This window comes from Pan paniscus, chromosome 9 (assembly GCF_029289425.2).
Source record: "Pan paniscus chromosome 9, NHGRI_mPanPan1-v2.0_pri, whole genome shotgun sequence".
Lineage (NCBI taxonomy): Eukaryota > Metazoa > Chordata > Mammalia > Primates > Hominidae > Pan > Pan paniscus.
Window position 1 is genome coordinate 14,591,223 of NC_073258.2, and position 24,651 is coordinate 14,615,873.

Genomic DNA, 24,651 nt, shown 5'->3' on the forward strand with positions numbered 1-24,651 from the left:
AGTCCTGTTTTCAGGGGTTAAAACAAACAAACATCAATAGCGACAATGATCTACTGGGAATGCTGGCCCTGGAGAAAGCAGGGGGAGTCATTCTGCTGGCAACCCCTGCATACCTAGCCAACCCTAGCTGGCCCAATGTCCTGTGCTTGGACAGGTCTCCCAGGAACCTCATGATGGGGCTCTTCCTTTGTCATGCTGCCTCTCTGCAGCGCAGGCAATTTTACATCTAAATCTTAGATCCTGACTTCCCAAGTGTGTTGACATTTTGGTAGGCTTCGAATAGCCATTAGTTATTTCTGACTCAGGCAGGGCTCACCTGTCCATGCAGGTGTATACACCTGCTTATAAAGGCTGAATGCAGTGTATAGGCTCTTGTGCAGACTCTGGGGTGAGGGACATGGCCATTTGGACTGCCAGTTGGATGGACGGCCCAATGAAAGGCGTGCACAAGCATCTCAGAGGCCAGCAGACTACTGAGAGCCAGGAAGGTGTTATTTGTGTTGTTAATAACATTAATGACAATATAAACAACAAAGCTTCTGTAATTGTATATCAGGAAATTAATCCTGAAATTGGTGGTCTGTAATTCAAATGAAAAATTTAGAAATCGTGATGTGTAGAAAGCTGAAACTGGATCCCTTCCTTACACCTTATACAAAAATTAATTCAAGATGGATTAAAGACTTAAATGTTAGACCTAAAACCATAAAAATCCTAGAAGAAAACCTAGGCAATACCATTCAGGACATAGGCATGGGCAAGGACTTCATGTCTAAAACACCAAAAGCAATGGCAACAAAAGCCAAAATTGACAAATGGGATCTAATTAAACTAAAGAGCTTCTGCACTGCAAAAGAAACTACCATCAGAGTGAATAGGCAACCTACAGAATGGGAGAAAATGTTTGCAATCTACTCATCTGACAAAGGGCTAATATCCAGAATCCACAAAGAACTCAAACAAATTTACAAGAAAAAGACAACGCCATCAACAAGTGGGCGAAGGATATGAACAGACACTTCTCAAAAGAAGACATTTATGCAGACAACAGACACATGAAAAAATGCTCATCTTCACTGGCCATCAGAGAAATGGAAATCAAAACCACAATGAGATACCATCTCACACCAGTTAGAATGGCGATCATTAAAAAGTAAGGAAACAACAGGTGCTGGAGAGGATGTGGAGAAATAAGAACACTTTTACACAGTTGGTGGGACTGTAAACTAGTTCAACCATTGTGGAAGACAGTGTGGCGATTCCTCAAGGATCTAGAACTAGAAATACCATTTGACCCAGCCATCCTATTGCTGGGTATATACCCAAAGGGTTATAAATCATCCTGCTATAAAGACACATGCACACATATGTTTATTGTGGCACTATTCACAACGGAAAGACTTGGAACCAACCCAAATGTCCATCAATGATAGACTGGATTAAGAAAATGTGGCACATATACACCATGGAATACTATGCAGCCATAAAAATGGATGAGTTCATGTCCTTTGTAGGGACATGGATGACGCTGGAAACCATCATTCTCAGCAAACTATTGCAAGGACAGAAAACCAAACACTGCATGTTCTCACTCATAGGTGGATATTGAACAATGAGAACACTTGGACACAGGAAGGGGAACATCACACACCGGGGCCTGTTATGGGGTGGGGGGAGAGGGGAGGGATAGCATTAGGAGACATACCTAATGCAAATGATGAGTTAATGGGTGCAGCACACCAACATGGCACATGTATACATATGTAACAAACCTGCACGTTGTGCACATGTACCCTAGCACTTAAAGTATAATAAAAAAAAAAAAAAGAAAGCAAAAAAAAAAATTAGAAATCTTTTAAGTGAACTCTAAAGGTGCTACCATGGAAGCAGTTCCATCCCTCCTGAGCCAGATTTCTATGGTAAGCATTCATTGATTCAACAAACATATACTACCTACTGGGAGCAGGCACCATGTTGGCACTGGAATTACAAAGATGAAGATCAGTAAACAGCTCATCAATGAGTGAATTAGCTACAAAATACCATAATACAGAAAGCTGAATTATTTGAACCTTAAATATTGATTACCAACTGAGAACCCAGAGCTGGGGTGAATACTCTGGGAAATAGAAAATAAATTTAAAAATCTGCCTTTCCTTAAGTTTACACATTAAATTGTCCAGACAAGATTAGTGCACAAAACACATGATAGGTTCAAGACTAAAGGAAGAGCCAAATGGTGTGGTCTGTGACCTGTGTGGGAACTCTTCATCTCCCCCATTTCTCAGAAGATGGGAAGAAGCATCTTGTTCCCTTGGCATCCACAGCACCTACCAAGGCCCCAGTCACAATATAGATTCTCAGTAAATTGAATGAATGGAATTGAATGTGGCTAGTGGTTCCCAAAGTTGGCTGATCAACAGAATTCCCTGGGGGAGTTAAAAACATCTTTTCCTCTTGAACCTCAGGCTGCAGGGATTCTATTTGGGAACAGGCCCAGGAAACTGAGTTTTCATAGACTTCCTGGGCGAATCTGCCCGACAGCCAGGTTTGGTGAGCTTAGGCATAGACTCTGAGTTAGACGAACACAGATGGGTAAGGGATGGGGTGGTGGAGGGCTTCTGAACCTGAATGCTCCAGCCCATCCCTTAAGATCCTGCCCTGGTGCCACCTTCTCAGGGAGCTTTTCTCAGGTGCTGAGTCACTCCATCTTCCAACTCTGCATCCACATGTCTTGGCACTCACCTCCCCGGCAGCTCTTACCAATAACTGTTAGTTTGTTTGGATTCCCTGAATAGACTGTGAAGCTCCTAGGGGGCACAGCTTGTAGTAGGTTTTCAGTCAGCACCATGCAGCTGACTGGGCTTCAGAGGATGGGCGAGGTTTGAGAAGTAAGACAGAGACTTGATATGAGGGCAGCCACAGGATAAGCCCAAATGCCTTTGGGAATTGAGCCTAACAAGGAAGAGAGGGCTGCATGATGGTGGGTGGGAACCCACTGAGCCTGGCAGGAGGGTTTGGATTTGTACAAGGGCTGTAGGGAGCCCTGAGAGATTTATGAACAGGATAAAGGTGAAGCTGGTGAGTTGGGAAGGGGGAGATCAGTGAGGAGGCCCATGGTAGCTCAGGTCAGAGCTGGCCAGGTCCTGGATAAAGTGGCAGGGTTGTTGACAAAGGGCAGCCACACCCTAGCCACTACACACCCTGAATTGTGTGCGATACTCTTGATTTGATTGTATCTACCAGTGGTGGTTATTGAGCACCCACCATTGTCAGAGGCATGGGCACCAGGCCCCGGGGCTTGCAGCCTTCAGCTTCAGAGCGCACAGTCAGGTGAGGTAGGAGGGGCCACAAGTAGATCAATGCAAGGGTATGTGCAAAACCATCATACAAACTTCCCCAGAGTACAGTGTAGAAAAGGGGGCCCAGGGAGGGCAAAATAATGCTTCAAAGAAGAACAGTGCAGCTAAGGATGCAGCCCAGCCAGGCGTCACTGTGTTTCATCCTGAAGTCACCCAAGGGGTCAGGACTGTTATTATACCCATTTTATGGATGAAGAAACTGAGGTTCAAAGAGGTTAGGCAACTCCTCCAGGCTCACACACCTAGTAAATGGTGGGTTGGGTTTGGTGACCAGTCTGCCTGACTCCAGAGTCCAAACTGGGACCTGTGACACTCTGCTGCCTTTGATGTTTCAGCCCTAAAGACCACTGGGCTTTCACAAGGTAAACAGAGTCCAGATAGGCATTCCAGACAGAGGGATCAGCATCAGCAAAGGCATGTGGGTGGAAGTGTGTCGGAGTGGAGTTTATCAGGAAATTACAAATGGTTCCTGAGTCTAGAGTATGAGGGGGCGGGGAAGTGATGAAAGCAGAGGCTGGAGGGGCAAGCTAGGGCTGGATCACGAAGGTAGTTTTTGTTTTGCTCCATTAAGATGTTTGGACTTCACGCTGCAGATTGTCAGGGAGCTGTTGAAGGATTTTGAACGGCAATGGAACCTGACTAAGTGCACATTTTTGAAATAAAGATCTCTCTGGCAACAGTTTGAGGACTAGGCTGGTGGATTGGAGGGAGGTGAATCTGGAGGCAGGAAATGTTTTTACGAGGAGATTTTGAGAGTTCCAGGTGACAGCAGGTGGAGACCTGACCCTCCTAGGAAGGATGGGAGGCAGTAAATGGGGCTGCTGAAGAGGCAGGACTTGGTGACTGGCTGGCTCTGCAAGATGAGGGAAAAGGGGCAGAGAAATTTGACTCGAAGGATTTGGCTGCAGAGTCACGATGGGGCTGCTCACTGAGGTTGGGGCTGCAGGAGAAGGAACAGGTGGGGTTGCAAGGGAAATTGGCCACACGTGAGGTCTCTATAAGATAGTGAGAGGAGAATGTCCAATTGTTGGTGACACAAGGGCCTGAAATGCAGCAGGGAGCTGTGTGGTGCAAGTACAGCCTGGGGAGTCATGAGGACACAGATACTGGTTGAACTGTAGGAGTGTCGCGGTCCATGACAGTGAAGACCAGAACCTTCATTTTCAGGGGCAAGTAGAGAGGGGTCTGCCCTCTCTATGGGGCCTCAAGATAAGGCCCCATAAGTGGCGGTTGCATTTAGCAGCAGTTGGTGGTGACGTTGGCTTGATGCACCGGGTGGCGTGTGAGGAGAAACCAGACTGTGGTAGTTTGATGGATGAGTGGGAGGTGAGGAAGTGCACATTGCAAGGCTGGACTATTCATTTGGAAACCTAGGCTGTGAGGGGAAGAAAGAAGAGTGCTATTTGTTTTCTCCCATAAAAGCAAATATAGATCTAACTGTGGTTGGATTTGTGCGCATTTTGGGGAATGACTTCATATTGATAAATTCACAAATCAGAGAAACAAAAATAAACTTTTGTTGAGCAGTGAACTTTTTCTAAGGGTGTTTGAGAAAAATGAGGTCAAATGGTACAGTTCTTCAGAACAGAGGGATTGGCCCAGGAGGTCAAGGCTGCAGTGAGCCATGACCATACCACTGCTCTCCAACCTGGGCAACAGAGTGAGATCCTGTCTGAAAAAACAAACAAACAAAAACAAAAAATGCACACAAAACATAGGGGATCTTTGGGGGACAGACTCCATCAGATATAGCTGGGTTGTGAGCTGCTCTGGGTGGGGCGGCTCTGCAGTCGTCCTGGGCTCCAGGTATGGTACCATGCACACAGTGAACAGGCATAGAGAAATCCTTTTCAAGTTCACTTGGCTGTGACTTTGATGCCTCTTCCCCAGCATCCCTCTATGTCCTCCAGACTAATTACTCTACTGGCATCAAGTCCCAAAGGCCTAATTTCAGCAAGACGCAGTGCCATTCAGATACAAAGATTCCCCTGGAGAGTGCCTTTAAGAGGGTGCCGGGCAGAGACTTGGTGGAAAATCTGTTTTTAGCCATCTTACCATAGCAGAGAGTTGGTTAAGGCGAGGATGAGCTACGCTCAACTTTTATGTGAAAATGTATCAATTTCTGCCTTGGTTTGGCTTGGGCTACCTAGAGCTTGAGGTGGTGGGAGTTATCCCCATGCAGCTTCCCGGGAACTGATGCTTATTGAGCTCATCTGTGGGCCCAGCGCTGTGAGAGGCCCCTCCGTTTAATTTTCACAGGAACTCTGTTGTTTATGACTTGCTCAAAGGAGCACTTAGTGACTCAGAAGCCCATGTTCTTTCTACCACATCACATTGGCTTCCAGGGACTCAAGAGCTGAGTGCCTGGGGGTGTTTCTGAAACCAAGGAAATGAACTAGCTTATCTGTTCTAGTCTCCTGTCTTATGCTATTTGCAAAGAGGGAAAGGATGTCTTTTTCAAGATAGGGTGCACATGTGTGAGTGCCTACGTAGAGGGGTGGGCAGGCTTATTTCCGGGGGTCAGGCAACTTTTGCAGAACACTAAGGTACTAATAGAAGGTAAGATGTAAAATGACGGACCCGGTTGTTATTGGAAGTTGGCCTGCAACAGTCGGGTAAGAGACATCTTAATTCCCATGTGGTTGACCTTCACATTGGGAAGGAATGCCTTCTGATCCAGGCCAAATTTGACATACCCACTCCTAATACCTACTGTATTAGCTAGGGTAATGCCTCCTGCCTAAGAGATAAGTTCCCAGTTCTCAGTGACTTCGCATACTGCATATTTATAGCTCACATATGTAAAGTCCAAAACATGTGTTCTGGTCAAAGAGGGCTTTCCCCCATGCAGGCATCCAGGGGACTGGGTCCCTTCCTTCTTGTGGCTCACCAACTTCAACACACAGTTTCCAAGGTCTTTGTGCCCTGGCAGAAGTAGAAAAGGCACCAAAAACCACTATGGGGGATTCTTATGAGTCAGTCTTAGAAGTGGCATGCGCCATTCCTGCTTGGATTCCATGACTTAGAACCTGGTCACCTGGACTCACAGCTGCAAGCAAGGGTCCAGGAGGAAGGAGCGGTCCAGCTGGTGGTGAGCTAGCTCATCTCCACAACACCCACCAAGGCTCCAAAGATACCTCTCAGCTTAGCTTTCACTGGTGGATTGGATGCTGTTCTCATTTGATCTATAGATCCTAGCATTTTGGAGTTTGATGAAAGAAGGGCAGCAGAGTATTAAGAATCAAAGGTCTTAGCTGGGCTTGGTGGCTCATGCCTGTAATTCCAGCACTTTGGGAGGCCGAGGAGGGTGGATCACTTGAGGCCAGGAGTTTGAGACCACCCTGGCCAACATGGTGAAACCCCGTCTCTACTAAAAATACAAAAAAAAAAAAAAAAATTAGCCGGGCCTGGTGGGAGGCACCTGTAATGCCAGCTACTTGGGAGGCTGAGGCAGGAGAATCACTTGAACCCAGGAGGTGGAGGTTGCAGTAAGCCAAGATTGCACCACTGCACTCTAGCTTTGGCAACAAAGCAAGACTCTGTCTCAAAAAAAAAAAAAAAGAATAAAAAGAATCAAAGGTCTAGACCAGAGACTACATCCTGATGTGGTGTGCAAGACAGTAGTGCTTGTGTGCCTGTGGCCCCATCTACTTTGTGTGGGAGCAATATGGGTATGCTTATTTAGGGCACCACCCACTCTGTATAGGAATCGTTGGAACACAGGGTCTGAGTGTTTTTCCTGGGTAGGGCGATGTATGGTAGGCCCTGAGAGCTAAGACCAGGGAACTGGTGCCCAACCTTCCCTGGGGTGTTGAAGAATATTTCACAGGTGCAGAGTGGTGGGGGAGGAGTGTACCTGTGGTGAGAGTCTGGGGAAGACAGAATAGGAGATAAAAATGGGGAACTTGGCAAGGCTGAGCTTTGGTGGGCTTCCTGCAGTCAAATGAGATTTGGAAAGAATGAGAGAAGCCTAGATGACTTTTTAAAAACAGGTAAAAAATATTTCATTGAACCAATAAAAAACAGCAAATGTCTTTCATTGACCTAATGATTTATTTTGTTTATTGTATTTTAACTCAAAAGTATTTCAGAAAGTTAGCAAGATTATTAATTAGACCACAGATTCTATTCCCTGGCCTTGGGCAGCTCCCACTTATAGAAGGTGGTGATGGTGGTAGTGGTGGTAGGGTTTTTTTTTTGTTTGTTTGCATTTTATTATTGTTTTTGTGGTAAAATTTACATAACATACAATTTATCATTTTAACCTTTTTTTTGTTTGTTTGTTTTGAGGCAGGCTCTTGTTCTAGTCACCCAGGCTGGAGGGCAGTGGCATGATCATGGCTTACAGCAGCCTCGACCTCCTGGGTCCAAGCAATCCTCCCACCTCAGTTCCCCAAGTACCACAAGTGGGACCACAGACGCACCCCACCACACCTGGCTAATTTTTCTTTGTTTTTTTGTAGAGACAGAGTCTCACTGCGTTGCCCAGGCTGGTCTTGAACTCTTGGACTCAAGCAATCCTCCCACCTTGGCCTCCCAAAGAGCAGGAATTACAGGCATGAGCCACTGTGGCTGGCCCATTTTAACTATTTTTAATTGTAAGATTTAATGGTATTAAGTACATTCATGTTGTTATGCAACCATCACTACCATCCTTCCACAGAATAAACTGAAAGTTGGCACCTATTTTTTTCTGAGACGGAGTCTCGCTCTGTCACCCAGGCTGGAGTGCGGTGGCGCAATCTTGGCTGACTGCAACCTCCACCTCCCAGGTTCAAGCGATTCTCTTGCCTCAGCCTCCTCAGTAGATGGAATTACAGGCAGGCGCCACCACATCCAGCTAATTTTTGTATTTTTGGTAGAGATGGGGTTTCACCATATTGGTCAGGCTGGTCTCAAACTCCTGACCTCGAGTCTGCACCTATTTAATAATAACTCTCCATTCCCCACTTCCCCCAGATCCTGGTAACCACCCTTCTACTTTATGTCTCTATGAATTTGCTTATTGTGGTCACCTCTCACTGTTAGTTTTGAGATAGGCTGGCCTCCTAGAAATTGGGATTCAGAGTTCACAGTTTTCCTGGGCACCCAATGTGGGATCAAGATGATTCAGGTCACATGCAGAAGTGTCTGCAAAGGTTTTGGTGGTAAGATGAGCTCTGCATGTGGGGTAAGATGTACGTTACTTTGTCAACACAGCACAGGTTTCCTTCTTGGGGACTTCACCAGCAGGGGATCCTGCAGGAAATGAGATTTGGGTTGGAGGCAATGCCTTTCCCATTCTGCTCTGGAATGTGGGTGGGAGAGCATGGGCTTTGGAAGACACCTGCTGCACTGGATGCAAGGGCCCTGTAGTCCCTCGGGAGTGGAGCTGCTGGAAGGAACACAGCCTTGGGGGACTTGGCCCTGACCTGTTAACATTTAAGCTAATTCCTTAAATTAGCACAATGTCAGGGTTTCATGCAGGATGACCCTTTCTGTTTTGGAGAAAGATCACATTGCTAGTGCTGTGTAGCCACACAAGGGCCCAGGTGCTGAGTTCCACCAAGACCTGAGCGCTTGTTAGGCCTGGAGAAGATAAGATACAGGAAGCCCACCTCCTGTTGTTGAGATGGACAGTCAGGGAAAGAAGACTCCTGGCCTTGGAATGTGTATGTAAGAGGGGTTGTAAAAGTCATGCATGTTCCTGGTAGAAACTTTGGGAAATACAGAAAAGTATAGAGTAAAAGTATACTAACAGCTATCTGAAATGCGATCCTACACACACATCACCACTGTTCACATCTGGCTTATTTCTCTTTTCCTATAGACACTAGACATTATTTTATGGAGTTGAAATTGTATTGACTTTCTGGATCCATATCCTGCTCTTTTCACTCTGCATTATGGCATAAGCATTTTCCCATGGATTAAATGTCTTTATAAATATTATTTTTAAAGGACTGCCTGATACTTGTTTGGTTGTACCATGACTTATAAGACCATGCCTCATTTGATACTTGTAGACTCTCCAAGCCCAGAATAACTTGAGAGACAATAGAAGTTAACTGATTTAATTTACACAGCAGCTTCAGAAAAGGAAGACCATACGATTTCTGTATATATGGCTCATATGGACTGGGGCTAAGAGCATGGATTTCAAAGTGAAATGGCCTGGGCTCATTTCACAGCACCCCTACTAGCTGCCTGCATGATATGGAGGCATTTACTCACCTCTGTAAAGCTGTCTTCTATCAAACAAGGGTGGTGAAATGAGACAGGATGGTAAAGGCCTGGTACACTGTGAGTGCCCGCTGTCAGTGTCCTCACATGGGTGGTGCAAGGTGAGGGCTGGGCTTGAACCCAGGTATCCTCATGCCTAGGCCAGAGTTCTTTCCACCTCAAAGGCTTCCCCTGTTCTAGAAGGTCCTTGAAGAGAGACTTAGTGGTACAGATGAAGATATGGAGTGCTGGCTAGAAATCCTTATGGAAAATTTTAAATATATATATGTATATGATATATTTGCATACACACCACACATACATGTACATATACACACATGCACACATACACATGTACGTACACATGCTACATATACATGTGTGTTTGCACATACATGAATACACATACATATGTGCTCACATATACCCATATATACACAAACACACATATATACACACATGCACACATATACACATACATGTACACATGTATACCCTGCAAACATACACACATACACATACACATATACACACATTCATACATATATACACATATGCACACACATACACACATGCACACATATATACATATATGAAATAATCACACATGGCAAACATAGTTGTGTTACAGAAAAGGAAGATAGGCAACTTCTGCAATTACTTCTCTCTCTCTCTTTTTAAGGCCTTTGCTTTTTGCAGAATAAAAATGAAAAAAGAAAGAAAAAAGTCTTACCTCCCCCACGTCCACATAGACGTGTTGTGAGGATTCCTTAGGTTAACACTGGTGAGAGTGCCTGGGTGGTACTGGGCCCTGATGACGTTGGCTTCCTTCTGCCATTCCAAGCACTGTGACTGGTCAGCATACAGATGTTTCTTGATGCCAGGAGGGGAGGCCTGGAGGGTGGGCGCTGCCTCATTGGGACCTCCCGGCGCCTGGTACTGTTGAGTGGCTATAAGAAGCAATGGATGAGGTGAGGAAGGGGGAATGTATGAGGCGCCTTCAAGCTAGACCAGTGGAGTCTACTAACTATTGAAAAGGAGTGGGGAAGAGGGCTGGGGCCAGAAGGGCAAGAGTCAAAGAACTTGGGTTCTCAGTGAAGGAGCGGGCATAGAAGGCCAGGGCCTGCAGTGGACCTGGGGTCTCTCCCCAGCACTCCAGCCCTGAGGCTGTGTGGCAAAAGGGGGAAGGTCTGGGCCCTTGCTACCTCCTGGAAACTTGGTTGAGCTTCATGGTGAGTCTCTTGGGTGCTCTTTCATTGGCCTTTCCTAGTAGGGGTTTCAGACAGCATGTATAAGAGGACTCTCCATGTGTGCCTTCAGTGTGCATGGAAAGGGGCTTTGGCTTCCTGGAGGTGATCTCAAGGCAACACCCAGGAGCAATAGAGAAGGCTTTGGAGAAGTGGAACTTATCTTTCCGGGGAATGACTAAGAAGAATTATTTCACTGAGGCTGTCTTCCAGAGGAGGCAAGGGTGGAGCAGGCATCCCCAGGAGGCAGTACACACTCCTCTGTTTGTGGAAGTGACCGAGGCAAGGCTGGGGACACCTGGATGAAAGATTACCAAGAAGACAAGGTGGCCCTCTCAGTCCCTTCCCAACCCTGGAAGTGCTCCTTTTGGTTAAATTGGGTGCCTAGTGCCCTGGTAGGTGGAAAGCCAGCCCTACCTGGGCCAGGTGGGAAGATGGGGTCTGTAGGCCCCACCTGGGAGCCAGGTGTTCCTGCCCATGGTGGGCTCTGTGGGGATGCACCAGGTGTGGAAGGCATCTCGCACTGCTGAGCCCCTGGCTGGCTCCTGCCTCATCTCAGGTGTTGGATTCAGACGGCCATAACTGAAGGTCTTCTGTGTGCGAGAGTTAGAGCTGGAGCTTTTAGTTTCCTGAGCACCCTGCGAGTGTGGGGTGAACACCCCACTTCATTGCCAAGGAACCTGGGCCTTCCTCCAGAGCTCCTTAGTGACGTAGAGCTGGGAGAGGGTAAGTTTGAACAGGGCTGCTTGGCAGTATACATGGGTTTTGTTTTTGGATTGCATTGACCTTGAAACAGATTTTGTCTGTGAGCCTCAAGGGTGGGTTGAAAAATGAGCTTTTCTCCTGGGCAAACTGCTGCTTTGTGGGAAGGTTCTGCCTAGTGTCCACCCCCATATCTCCTTAAGTTTGTATAAACTCCATCATTTATCAAAACCCTGGTTGCACTGTCTGATATGCCATTTGGGAGAAGAGGCTCAGGGAAGGCAAGAGGCATCAGAGTCCTAAATTTGAGGGCACCTGCAGATCGGGATGGGGAGGCTCCTCCTCTCATTTGGAGGGGTGCTCAGGGACTCTGCATAAACCTTGAGCTTGACTCTCAGATTTTGTGGGCTTAGCCCATTACCAATGCTGTTGCCTGCAATCCGGGGCCCTTAATTATAATTTTTAGCAGCTAGAGGCAGGGAAAGGAAGTTGCTTTGTGACTCATGAAGTCACATAGGCAGGGGAGCAGAAGAACCACAAATAAGAGACTCCACTTGGCAAAAACCAAATTGCTTCAAAGCTATTTTTGGAAACTTAAAGCATCACATCTTGTTTCTTCCCAGAAAATGCAGAAAGCCTCATATTTCTGGCTAGTTGGTTTTATTTCTATTGCATATCAAACCTCAAAAAGGCAACAGCTGGGTGGTGGTTAACAAGGAAAACTTTAATAAGAGCTAGTTACCAGGATCCTCTGATAAAAAAAAAAAATCCTGACTACGTTCTTTTGGGGTGAGGGGAAGGATAGCCACCAAAGGTTTTGCATTCCAGTTCTCTGGAAGAAAGGTTTGAAGCTCAGAATCACTGAGTCCTTCTGAGTGCTAGGTCAGCCCTTCCCAGTTCATTCCCAGCACTGTCCTGAATTCTGTATGTTTTCAGTTCATTACCAAAACTACTTTCTATGAGGTTCCCTAGTTATACATGGGAAACTAAAACCCAAAAAATAAATGAGTTGTCCAAGTCTACACAGAGAGGAAGTGAGTTTGAACTCAGACCTTCTAAATGGAAGGCCCTTGTCCTCTAGTTTTAAAGTATACAGGTTGACTATACCTAAACTGAAATCTAGAATACTCCAAAATTTGAAGCTTTTTGAGTGCTGACATGATGCTGTAAGGAAGTGTTCATTGGAGTCTTCTGGATTTTGGATTTTGGGATTTGGGATGCTCAACCAAGTAAGTATGATGGACATATTCTAAAAAAAAAAAGAAAAAATAGAAATCCAAAACACTTCTGGTCCCAAGCATTTTGGATAAGGGATACTCAACCTGTATATAACTCCTTGACCCAGAAAGCTAGTCTCAGTAGTCTTGAATGATGTTTCTTTTGCCCTTCCTTTTGATGTGATGATGTTTGGGCTGTTTGAAGAATCATAATGAGTATTGGTTATCACATACATGATCTCACTGATTCCTTAGAGCCCCATGAAGTGAGAACAGGTGGCCCTCTGCATCCATTGGTCCCACATCACAGATACAACCAACTGTGGATTGAAAATATTCAGGAAAAAAAAAAAAGAGATAATTTCATCTGTACTGAATATGTACAGACTTTTTTACTGTCATTATTTCCTAAACAATGCAATGTAAGTATTTACATAGCACTCGTATTAGGTATTATAAGTAATCTAGAGATGATTTAAAGTATACGAGAGAATGTGTGTAAGTTATATGCGAACATGACATCATTTTATATAAGGGACTTGAGCATCTACGGATTTTGGTATCTGCATGGGATCCTGAAACCAATCTCCCATGGTTACTTAGGGCAGCCTGTATTATCCCCATTTCACGCATGAGAAAACTGAGGCCAAGATGGATGAGGGAACTTGCCTAGGGTCACATGACTAGCAAGTGCTTGAGAGCAGATTCACACTCAGGTTGCCCTGACTCTAAATATTCTGATGTTAATCCCACGAGGAAAGCTACCCGCCGTGGGTGTTAGAGTCATTTTTAAGGTCTATGACCTAACTTGGAAAGCCAGTTGTAAAGGGTGAGACGGGTGTTTAGGTCCAGGGTGGCAAGTCTGAGCCTGGTACAGGCTGCTGGGCTACATATCCAAGCTGCGCTTATCTTCTCCTGTCAAACCATCTCCCTCCACCTCCCCTTATCTCACTCTAGATAAGGGCTGGTTCCTGGAGCTCCCACGCCTATCCAGCCCTCAGCACCACCTTTAGCTCTTTTTCCACTGGAGCCCGAAGACGAAGTTGTTCATTCTTCTTCTAGGGGAGGAGGGGTGGCCATTGGGGTGCGGAGGAGACAGCTTCTTCCAGTTTGTAAATTATTGTCTGGCTTGATGCCTCTAAACTGTTCATAATTTTAGACAAGGAGGAGCTGGCAACTTGGAGAACTGATTTACAAGACTATTTTCTAAACTGGTACATTTCCCCAGGTACAAATCTGCCTCCTGTGGTAGATGCAGCGTGCGTTACCACATCTACTGAGTGCCTGCCGGGACCTGGCTCTGCCGTCATCCACATTTCTTGCCCTTCACAGCTACCCCGCAAGGATGAGATTATAATTTGTCTGTTACAGTAAGGGAACTGAGAATCAGAAGTGGCTTGTGTGAGGCAATAGCTCTGAAGCCTTACAGTTTTCTCTGTACTGCTTGCCTGTCCTCAGAAAAGACTGTAGTGTAGCAGGCAAGTTCAAATAGCCTTGTGTTTTTCGGCCAGCCACTGCAGCCTTTGTTCAATGCTGGGCACAGAAGTGGTTCCAAAGATAGATAAAGACTGAGAATGTTAATACGATCTGCAAAGCAAATGAGTCCTTCCTTCTGTTTATGCTCTCTGGGTGGCAACATTGCACATGGGGAAAGTGGAGACATAGTAGGAGGCAGTGTTTATGTGAGTCATGCCCAAGTAAGCACAGTGGACGCTCACAGAGCCCAGAGAGGATCTGTGAAGGAATCCATGCTTGTCGTACCAGGCAGGGCACAGAGCCCCCTTCCCCAGTCTACTGAAGTTGCTGAGTGTCATAGACCGGGGTCACTGGGTAAGGCCTCATGGAGGACCCAGCCTGGGTAGGGCAAGGAAGCTGGCCAGGCCTGAGCAGGGAATGAGTGCTAGTCTCCCTTCAGCCAAGCATAGTGCCAGGCACCTCGGAAGCTCTCCGGGAAAGAGGGAAGGTCGGGTAGGGCCCTACAAAGTTGCTGGGATCCTGTCACCCCCAAGTCTGGGCATCCAGTGTCTGAGACCTCGCCAGCCCCAGCAGGCTCCTCCTGGCAGGTGGTGCCCAGTGGGCTCCTATGCTCCTTTGCATGTGCTGTTCTTCCCCCTTCTCTTCCAGCTCCTCTCATTGCTGCCTGGACAGCCCCTTAGCTGCCTCCTTGCCTCCAGCCTCCTCCTCCAGTCCACTGCTGCCCTATCATCTTCCCAAAGACTTGTCTCTTCCTGCTCCTCTGTCTTCTGCTCCTCACCACCCACTGGAGAGGCCAGTCCCCCTCCTTGGCCTGGAGGGGACACCTGCCACCACGTGCGCTGGACATCCCCACCGCACCTCCTCACGAATCCTGAACCTTGAACTTGCTGTCATTCCACCACTGTCCCGCTCTTTCCACACTCACATCCCTGTGTGGGTATTTCCATGGCCTGGAATGTCCACTGCCCAGTCTTCTAGTAAAATAAATCTCATTCCTAAAATTGAAGCTTTCTTGAGATTTCTCTCTTGTGGCCCCTCTGGACTCCTCGAGGCTCTGTTGGACACCGCCTGCTCTGGGCTTCCATGCCCTTGGTTCATATTCCGCAAGCACTTGCCTGTGGTCTTGTAATCCATCTGCCCCTGTGGGCGGGGCCTGAGCCTACGTATTCCCGGCCCCTTGAGGGGTGCCCGACTCTTGCTAATGCACCAGTAATTGTTGCTGAGTGAATAAGTAAGAGATTAAGGAGGAAGATAAACACCATTCTCTGCTTTTAGTATTATAAAACCGTCCCACAATTCCAACTTGTCCACGATGAACACTGCCCCTCTGGGGAGTGCAGAGCTGCCGTGAGGCCTGCGCTCTGTGTGCTGCTGACCTCCTCTTACCAGGCCTCAGCGGTGGAGCTCGGTCTGCTGTGCCCTCTTGCTCAGAGACCCCTCCAGCCCTCCTGACAGCTGGGTCAGCCCCAGCTCCTCCACATTTGTTTTCTTGCGCCAGCTTTGGATTCTGGAAAAACAGCTAGTGCTTTGGAAAATCAGCTCTACTTTATTTTTGTTCCTTTGAAACTTAAATGACTTTCCTAAGAAATGTCTGAGGTTAGAATGGTGCAGAAAGGACCATGGCCAAAGCCCAGGCAAGCTATTTTTGGGATGTGAATGAGCACCCATCGCATTTTTCCCTTCCATGAGCCGGAGCACTTGTTCCAAATAGCTCACAGCCTGGACTTACGAAGCACAGGCCCCCTTTGCACAGGCGGAGGAGGTCCACGTGTCTCTGTCTGTCTGTCTGTGAGTCTGACTGAGGTAGATGGTGTGCTTCCAGCTGATACCAGGAGCAGAAGTTTTGAGAAGAGACTGTTTGTCATGTGTATAGTGGAAAGCCCTGCTCTCTGGTAACGAATGAAGAAAGGCTTTAAAGCTGGGTGTCTACGGAGAGGTGGGCAGTCATGAAATATCTAGAGAGATGTTCTCTGGAGTTTTTTCTGTCTGTGCCTTAGTATAATGTGGCTGGGTTATATTCACATCAGCCAACCAATTTGCAGCACCGAGAATGATAGACTTTCAATGGTGCTATATGTAGTGTACTTTTCTGGGTTTTTTTCCCTTTTCCTAGTCACTATTTGCAGAACCGCTTGGCTTAGAGCAAGATTGACTAGGTACTGTTGGCATTAGCCAGGGCATAGCCCTGTGCAATCTGTGGTACTTTTCAGCCAGCAAGAGGAGCAGAGCATAGGGGAAGAGATTACCTGCAATGCCACATCGACAGGCCAAAAGGCACAATTCTATATCTGTTACAAATATTTATGTTTAGTATTGAACACTAAATAGTGTGGTTAATATTTGAATGTCTTAAAGAAATGGTATTTTTACTTCTCAGCACCTATCCCCCACCCTAAGCTCATCGTCCAAAGCTGACCTCTGCCTCCCCCTACTTTCACAGGTGTGACGTTTCTCCAGATACTTCATGCTGTTCACCTGTGTCCTCGCCACACCACTGCCGCACACGACTCCTGAACCATGGGGGAAAACGAGGATGAGAAGCAGGCCCAGGCGGGGCAGGTTTTTGAGAACTTTGTCCAGGCATCCACGTGCAAAGGTACCCTCCAGGCCTTCAACATTCTCACACGACACCTGGACCTAGACCCTCTGGACCACAGAAACTTTTATTCCAAGCTGAAGTCCAAGGTGACCACCTGGAAAGCCAAAGCCCTGTGGTACAAATTGGATAAGCGTGGTTCCCACAAAGAGTATAAGCGAGGGAAGTCGTGCACGAACACCAAGGTAAGGGGAAACCCTCCTAGTCTTACCTTTGCAGGGCGTGTGGGTTGACATTTGGGAGGTTAGGAAGCTGTTGCCATTTTGGCACTCTACGGTTCTTAGGTGTGGGTGTGAATGTTGCATTGTTTTCCTCCGGTAAAGGTTTCCTTTGTCTCTAAGCATCAGCTTTTCCTGGCTGGGAGGTTCCCTCCACTCCTGCCCTCTCCAAGGGAGGGAAGCCAGAGGCAAAGTTGAGGGAGAGAAGCCCATGCTTGATATTACCCCCACTTCTATTATCCCTGCTGCCACTACTACTACTTCTAGTAGCTGCTATTTATTGAGCAGCTTCTAGGTACAAGGTACTTTATGTCCATGATTTCAATGAACAGCTACAGCAGTCCTTCAGGCCATTTTAGAGATGGGGAAATTGAGAAGTCAGTTGTGCCCAAGGTCACACAACTAGAGGGCAACCTTAGTCCGTCTGATTCTAGGGCCTAAGTCCTAAATCTCAGGGAGAGGCATAGTTACAGAGTTGTGTTCGCCTGGGTGTGGACATTTTAGAAAGATCCCCTGGTTTTGGATTAATTGGCTAAGAAATAGGTCTAGGTCCTTACTGCCTCTTCCTCCCTGTCTCTTTCTCTTCCTCCTGATACCCCTGCATTCTCCGCCTGCCCACTCCCTTCCTCAGGATGCATTTCTCTACCTAGGACCACACTCACAGTTAAGCCTACACGAACTGGTTGCATCCCCCATCATTTGGCCATAGACAGCATCGGCGAACATAGGCTCACTATCGCAACCTTTCTCTGACATTTCTGAAATGCCCAGCACCAGATGGGCAGGTGGGAGTCCAGGCTTCTCAGCTGACTTCCCTGGTGGCCGCTGGGGACTATCAGCCCTGAGCACTGGTGCAGGCTGTGTGTTTAGTTTAAAATCGAATGTGCTGTATTTAGACCTCACAGGAGGTAGCTCAGCTAGAACCCTAGGAATTCCAGCCGGTGCCAATCCCGGGACAAGAGGATTGAACTCTCCATGGCAATCGGGACTGTTGTGTTTTTGTTTTGGTGATGAGAAGCTGTCGAGTCCACCATGGGATATGCTGCTTTCCACTGCCCCTGGGGAGACAGCTGCCAAGCTCCTGTGAGCCTGGGGCACACTGACACTGCGGGACATAGGAAAAGCATTCCATCAGGTTGAAACAGACCAGTCGCCTCAGCCCAGAGCAGACTAGCTATCCAGGCAGTGCCTGTTCATAACCTACTATGCTCCAGCTAGGCAGAGGAGATGGGGGAGGTAGGGAAAAGGAAGGGGGAGGAGAAGGTGAGACCAATGTCCTGGGTGCCACTCCTGCCCAGTGCCTCCCTTCCTCGTTGTTGTGACTTCATGGTTCAGAGTTCACTGGGTGGCTCTTCAGAGTTAAAGGAGGGGAAGCTTTTCGCTTCCAAAGTGTCATCCCTCTTAGTAATTGTATATGGTGGCTTCTTTTTTTTAAAGGTCCCATAAAAGTCAGGTGGCCCAGTTGCACTATGTTCTCTCACAGAGGGTTTTCAGAGCTCTGGTTTTTATTAGGGAATGCTATTGCCCCATACACCCAACATGTTGTGGCTGCTGAGGGACCCTCTTGGTGATCTGAAGACAGATTGTCACAGGGAGTCAGCCAGCAGAGGGATGGAACGGAGGGCTGACCACCAAGAAGAGACCCTTCTTCCAAAACGTGCTAGCCAGTTGCCTAGCTGGTGTGGCCAGCCTCTATTTTACAAGCTTTGGTAGCTTGAAATAGAACAGTCATCACATCTTGTGGTTGGCAGGTCACCACTGGCTTCTGAGATACAAAGGGAAAGAAAGCTCCTTTTGTCAGGGATGCTGGGTAAGGTGCCTCTTGCCCAGGAATTTTTATGCCTGTCTTGTGAGGAGGAACAAAGACATTTCACACGTGAGATAACCCATCTTGTAAAAACCACCTGAATGCTGAGGAGTGGAAGATACATTTGAGAATGCATTGTAAGTATGAACTGTGACTGTGTTAGGCTACTTGAGCTGCGCTTTTCAGAAACGCAGCTCAAAATAACCACAAAGAACAGGAAAATCATTGACTCATATTAACAGGAAGGTCCAGACACTTTAAGTCCTGACCTTAACTTGGATGCTTTGATGCTTTGCTCTCTATTGGCTCCATGCTTCCCTCCTGCAAACACATTTTTCTCCATGTTCGAAGCCTCTCATTCAAATCTTTATAGCTCCATTCCAAAAGGCTGGAATCTGTCTTCCAGGTCAATATTGAAAAAAACCTCAGAGAAGGATTCCGATTGGCCCACTTCTGGATTTATTATGGCCAAAGCCAGAGGAACTGGTTACTGTGATTGGCAGCCCTTTCAAGCATCACATGATTGATGTGAGGGAGGAGCAAATCCCCAAGGATGTGGGAGTGTGAGACAGATAATCAACAGGTGTCCTTGGCTGGGCGTCACGGCTCACGCCTGTAATCCCAGCACTTTGGGAAGCCAAGGCAGGTGGATCACTTGAGGTCAGGAGTTCGAGATCAGCCTGGCCAACATGGTGAAACCCCATCTCTACTAAAAAATACAAAAAAAATTAGCCGGGTGTGGTGGCAAGTGCCTGTAGTCCAGCTACTCAGGAGGCTGAGGCAGGAGAATCACTTGAACCCAGGAGGCATAGGTTGCAGTGAGCTGAGATCACACCACTGCACTCCAGCCTGGGTGACAGAGCGAGACTCCATCTCAAAAAAAAAAAAAAAAAGAAAGAAAGAAAGAAAGAAAAAATCACACAAAAAATGGGTGTCATCTACAGTGAGTGTTGATTTGTATTCTGGCCATGATATAGGCCCCTGGCATATCACATTTATGTGTGGGTGGTTAATGGCCAGCTCCATGAGGCCGGTGCTTGTACTCCTTGTTGTGAGTCAAAACACAGAACAGGGGTCCTCACCTCTTCCAACATGAACAGACACTGTCTTGCTCACATACCATGTTCAGGCATCCTTTGGTGTCATGGTTTATGCTGAGCATTAGTCAAGGAAGAAATGCTGGGCATTTGCATACATGTGGCTGATCATTAATGCTAAGCCAGATGACACAGGTTTGTCAGGTACCAGGCATAAAGCCAAGCTCCTGGTTAGCCATAGGCAGAGCAAGAATAAATGTAATTCAGCCAGAACCTTGACCTTTGTGCTGAAGTGGATGCATCTCAGCACCACCTGGAGTGGGTCTGGGCTTAAGCATTTCACAAGCATTTATCAGCCCCTGCCATATGCTGAGCACCATGCTCCTGCCTCCGTGCCACCATATGTGTGTGTATACACACGTGCGTGTGACAGTGGTGAGAGATTGGGGACCAGGATCTATTTGGAGAAGAGGGAAGGACTCTAATGGAGGTGTCAGGGGACAAGGAGAGTGGCCTGAGAGCTCTCTAGAGCAGTGGCTCAGGTGCCAGTTCCAAAATCTCACTTGGGATTATTGTTTATTATTGATGATTATTTATGAGGGTTTTATTGGCACTGAATATTAATAATTATTTCCCTGGGCGTGACTGTGTTTGGATAAGAATGAGGGTGAACTGAGGATCATGCCAAATGAACTCTTTCAGGATTGATACTGGCTCTGTATTAGGGTAACACCTGACTCGAATGTCACACCCAACTGAGTAGTGTTACAGAGGAAAACAACCCAGAAGAACCTGCAATATGTAATTTGGTGTGGGAAATGCTATAATCACAAAATTTTGGACTCTGGTTATTTTTATATATAAATCTTTAATGCTAGAAGGAACTTAAGCAGATGTTATGTGCAATCTCTGCATTTAACAGGCCACAAACTGAGGTCCAGAAAGCTGAAGAGAGTGGCATTACTGGGATTTGGGCTCTATTTACTGGTTTGCTCTTATATTCTTTTGTTTATTTGCTCATTAGCAGGTGTTTCCAGTGCCCTACACCTTACCAGGCATTTGGCAGAGAGGATAGATAGTTTGGAAGATGAATAAGATGTGGTTCTTACTTGAGCTTTATGTAAAGACAGATATGTAATTATTTCTGTATTCACTTATTCATCATTAATCAGGTGAATAGTTATTGAGCAGCTACTATGTGTCAGGCATTTGTCTAGGTATGTAATAGCTCTGTAGCCTTGGGCAAGTTACTTAATATCTCTGGTCCTCAGTAGCATTCTCTGTAAAATGAGGATAATAAGAGTAGCTACTTCATGGAGTTACCATTAGAGTTAAATAAGGTAACCTTTGTAAAGTGTAGAAGGCTGTCTAGCATTCTGATAAGTGATCAGTAAACATTTAGCCCTTATTATCATTAATATCTTAAGAGCTATGAGAGAGGTATATATACTGGTCTGCAGGAGGATAGAAAAGCAAATGACTAACTGTGACAGGGGTAGTCTGGGAACGCTTCCTGGAAGAGGAGGTTTGATGTGGGGCTTGGCAGATGAGTAGGAGTTTGCCATGTAGAGCTGAGGAAACAGCTAAAGGGAGTGCATATATTCTAGGGAGAGTGTGTTGCTCTGTAATGGGAAAGGAGGAGTGTGTGGGGTGTGGGGAAAGGGTGAAAGCCAGAGAGAACAGAGTGGATGGATGGTAGGAAAGGCTGGAGGAAAACACCTCCTGGTCCAGGCTGTGAACAGAGGGTCTCGTACTCAAACAGAGGACCTGGGAAACCATTAACAATGAGCGCCTGATTCCCAATCCTGTCCAGGGTTCTTTCCACCACTCCCCACAGGATTGCTCAGTAATCACAGGTACCATTACAGACCAGGGGGTATTTGTACATTGTTGCCATAAAAACTCGCAGGAAATGACTCATGGACTCTTGTCACCAGCAGGAATCAGGCCAGCGTATGTAATGAAAACTCTTGCGTTATCTTTTTAGAAGGATGTGACTGTATTTTATGAGTATGCAGCAGGGTTACCACACACCTTTTGCTCCTGGGCCCCTCCCCTGTGTGTAGCCCAGTCCCCAGTTTGTGCTTGAGGGCCAGACGGCCCTATGGTCCCCAGTTTCCTCCGTAGATCACACAGGGAGGCAGCGAGGCAGGGTGCAAGGGTGTTAGGGGTGGAAGGGGTGACACCGGGAGCAAAGGCTGCTACCCCTTGGCCTGGATAAACCTGTCTGACATTCCCGACGTCTGAAGTCATCCATCATGGCTGTGCTGGCTCAGACACTTCAAGGGCCACTTTGCCTGATACGGGCAGTTCCAGTCATAACCGATAAAGCAGAAGATGGTCTCTGGGGTGTGAAACTCTGTGCGAGTTGAAGAAAAAGCTTAAAAGAACTCTGGATTTGTCTGCTTACCTGACAATAGACTGCCGGCCCTGCAACATTGAACATGTTTCTGAGCCTGGATTGCCAGTCGGGTTGTACCAATGGTTGCATTTGTTACCACAGCTGCACATGGAATGTGTGGGGTTTGCATGATTGTGTGTGTTGGGCATTATATGTGAGCTTGAGTAAGTCCAATTCACAGCAATGTCATATGGAGAAGAAAAAAACTTTCCTTTTTAGCTGTCTTCATAGGAAGTTGTTAATCCAGGTTTACTGAGTTCACTTTATAAATATATTTCTAAATAAAGACTTTTTTGTCTTTTTATGAAAAAACTAGGCCAGGTGGGATGGCTCACGCCTGTAACCCCAGCACTTTGGGAGGCTAAGCTGGGAGGAATGCTCAGGGCCAGGAGTTCGAAACCAAATTGGGCGACATAGTGAGACCTGGTCTCTACAGCAAATACACACACACACACACACACACACTTATGCACACATACACCATACATACACGTACACTTAGTCACACATACACACACCACACACACATACACACATAGATACACAAACATATACACCACACACATACACACATGCCACACACCATACACACATACATACACACATCACACATACATATATACAAATACACACATATATACATAAATACACACATACACACACATACCACACACACCACAAACCATACACACATTCACACACACCCCACACACACCATATACACACATACACACACCACACACACACACATACACGTGCACTTATACACACATATACATGCATACATACCACACACATACATAACACCACACACACACTACACACATATCTATTTCTTTATATAGACACATATATATTTCTTTAAATATGTATATATAAATATATATTTCTGCCCCCATACTTATCTATATATTTCCATATATATTTCTTTATATATATATTTTTTCTTTATAAGGAAAAGAAAAGGTTTCTTTGAAAAAAATGCCTGCTCATGATAAAAAATAACTCAAGTAGGGTAAGAAAATATAGGGTGAGACCAGGCAAGTGGGACCAACACAGTGAGAAAACAATGTGTTTTCATTAGCTGAGGGTGGTGCACCCCACCATGCCTGTGGTCCCAGCTACGTGGGAGGCTGAGGTGGGAGGATTGCTTGAGCCCAGGAGGTCAAGGCTTCAGTGAGCTATGATTGCACCAGAGTACTCTAGCCTGGGCAACAGAGCAAGATCCTGTCTCAAAAAAAAAAAAAGAGAAAAGAAAAGAAAAGAGAGAGAAAAAAAAGACAAGACAAGACAGTGTGGATTTGAGCCTAAGCCAAGCTAATTAAAAAAAAAGGAAAGAAAATTTAGTGTGGAAGAAGTTTCTTTTCTCCATTCCCCCAGTGTTCCTTCCTAGAGGCAAGTACTCTCCCATTTCTTTTGTGACCTTCCTGAAAATCTCTGCATGTTTGTGGATGTGTGTTATGGATGCATGCACTGCCCCCTTTATTTTCTTAATGGGAAAAAAAATCTACACACATTTTTTCTACACTGGTTCTGAACTTTTTTCACTGAAAAATATATCTTTGAGATTGCTTTATCTCAGTAGGTGTGGATCTAACTCTTTTATTCATGTCTTTTATGGTTTCTCATTTTATGGCTATAGCACAATAGCACCATTTCTTTTATTTATTTATTTATTTATTGAGATGGAATCTTGCTCTGTCACCCAGGCTGGAGTGCAGTGGCACGATCTCAGCTCACTGCAACCTCCGCCTCTCAGGTTCAAGTGATTCTCTTGCCTCAGCCTCCCAAGTAGCTGGGACTACAGGCATGAGCAACCATGCCCGGCTAACTTTGGTATTTTTAGTAGAAATGGAGTTTCACCATGTTGGCCAGGCTGGTCTCAAACTCCTGACCTCGTGATCTGCCTGCCTCGGCCTCCCAAAGTGCTGGAATTACAGGCATGAGCCACCACACCGTCTATAGCACAATTTCTTTAGCTTAGCTTATTTCCAGTCTATTGCCATTTTAAACAGTGCTGCAGTGCATTTCCTTAACCACACTTGTTGGTATACATGTGAAATTGTGAGACAAAGGGTATGTGTGCTACATTTAAAAATTATAGGCATTGTCAGATTCTCCTCCCTGGAGTGGATACTCCCACCAATAGTGCAAGGGAGTACCAAGAAGAGCCCTTCTTTAAAAAGAGAGTGCAGTAAGACATTGCCTACTTAGATTTCCTGGGCTTTGCTGAGTGGGCATTAATAGACACCCTCTGAGTCCTGCAGCCTGGACTAGGTGACCTTGAATGGGGCCACTGGGTGAAGAGCAGTCCAGCAGTGAAGTGGCAGGGATTACTGCCATCCTTGTAACAACAACAGTTTTATTACCACCACCAAACATTTGCG

The 24,651-nt window shown here is 46.3% G+C and overlaps 1 protein-coding gene across 20 annotated transcripts in view; it reads left to right on the forward strand.

Annotated features, from left to right (window-relative positions):
* Window positions 1-24,651, forward strand: part of MICAL2 (microtubule associated monooxygenase, calponin and LIM domain containing 2) — a 270,478-nt gene that overhangs the window by 54,094 nt on the left and 191,733 nt on the right. For all 20 annotated transcript variants that reach the window (XR_008954575.2, XR_008954578.2, XR_003029112.4 and 17 more), the window contains one exon: window positions 16,646-16,986. Coding sequence is in view for 14 of the 20 variants with exons in the window: in XM_055094133.2 (XP_054950108.1) it covers window positions 16,723-16,986 (264 nt within the window). In the remaining 6 variants the exon portion in view is untranslated. The remainder of the gene's footprint in view (window positions 1-16,645; window positions 16,987-24,651) is intronic.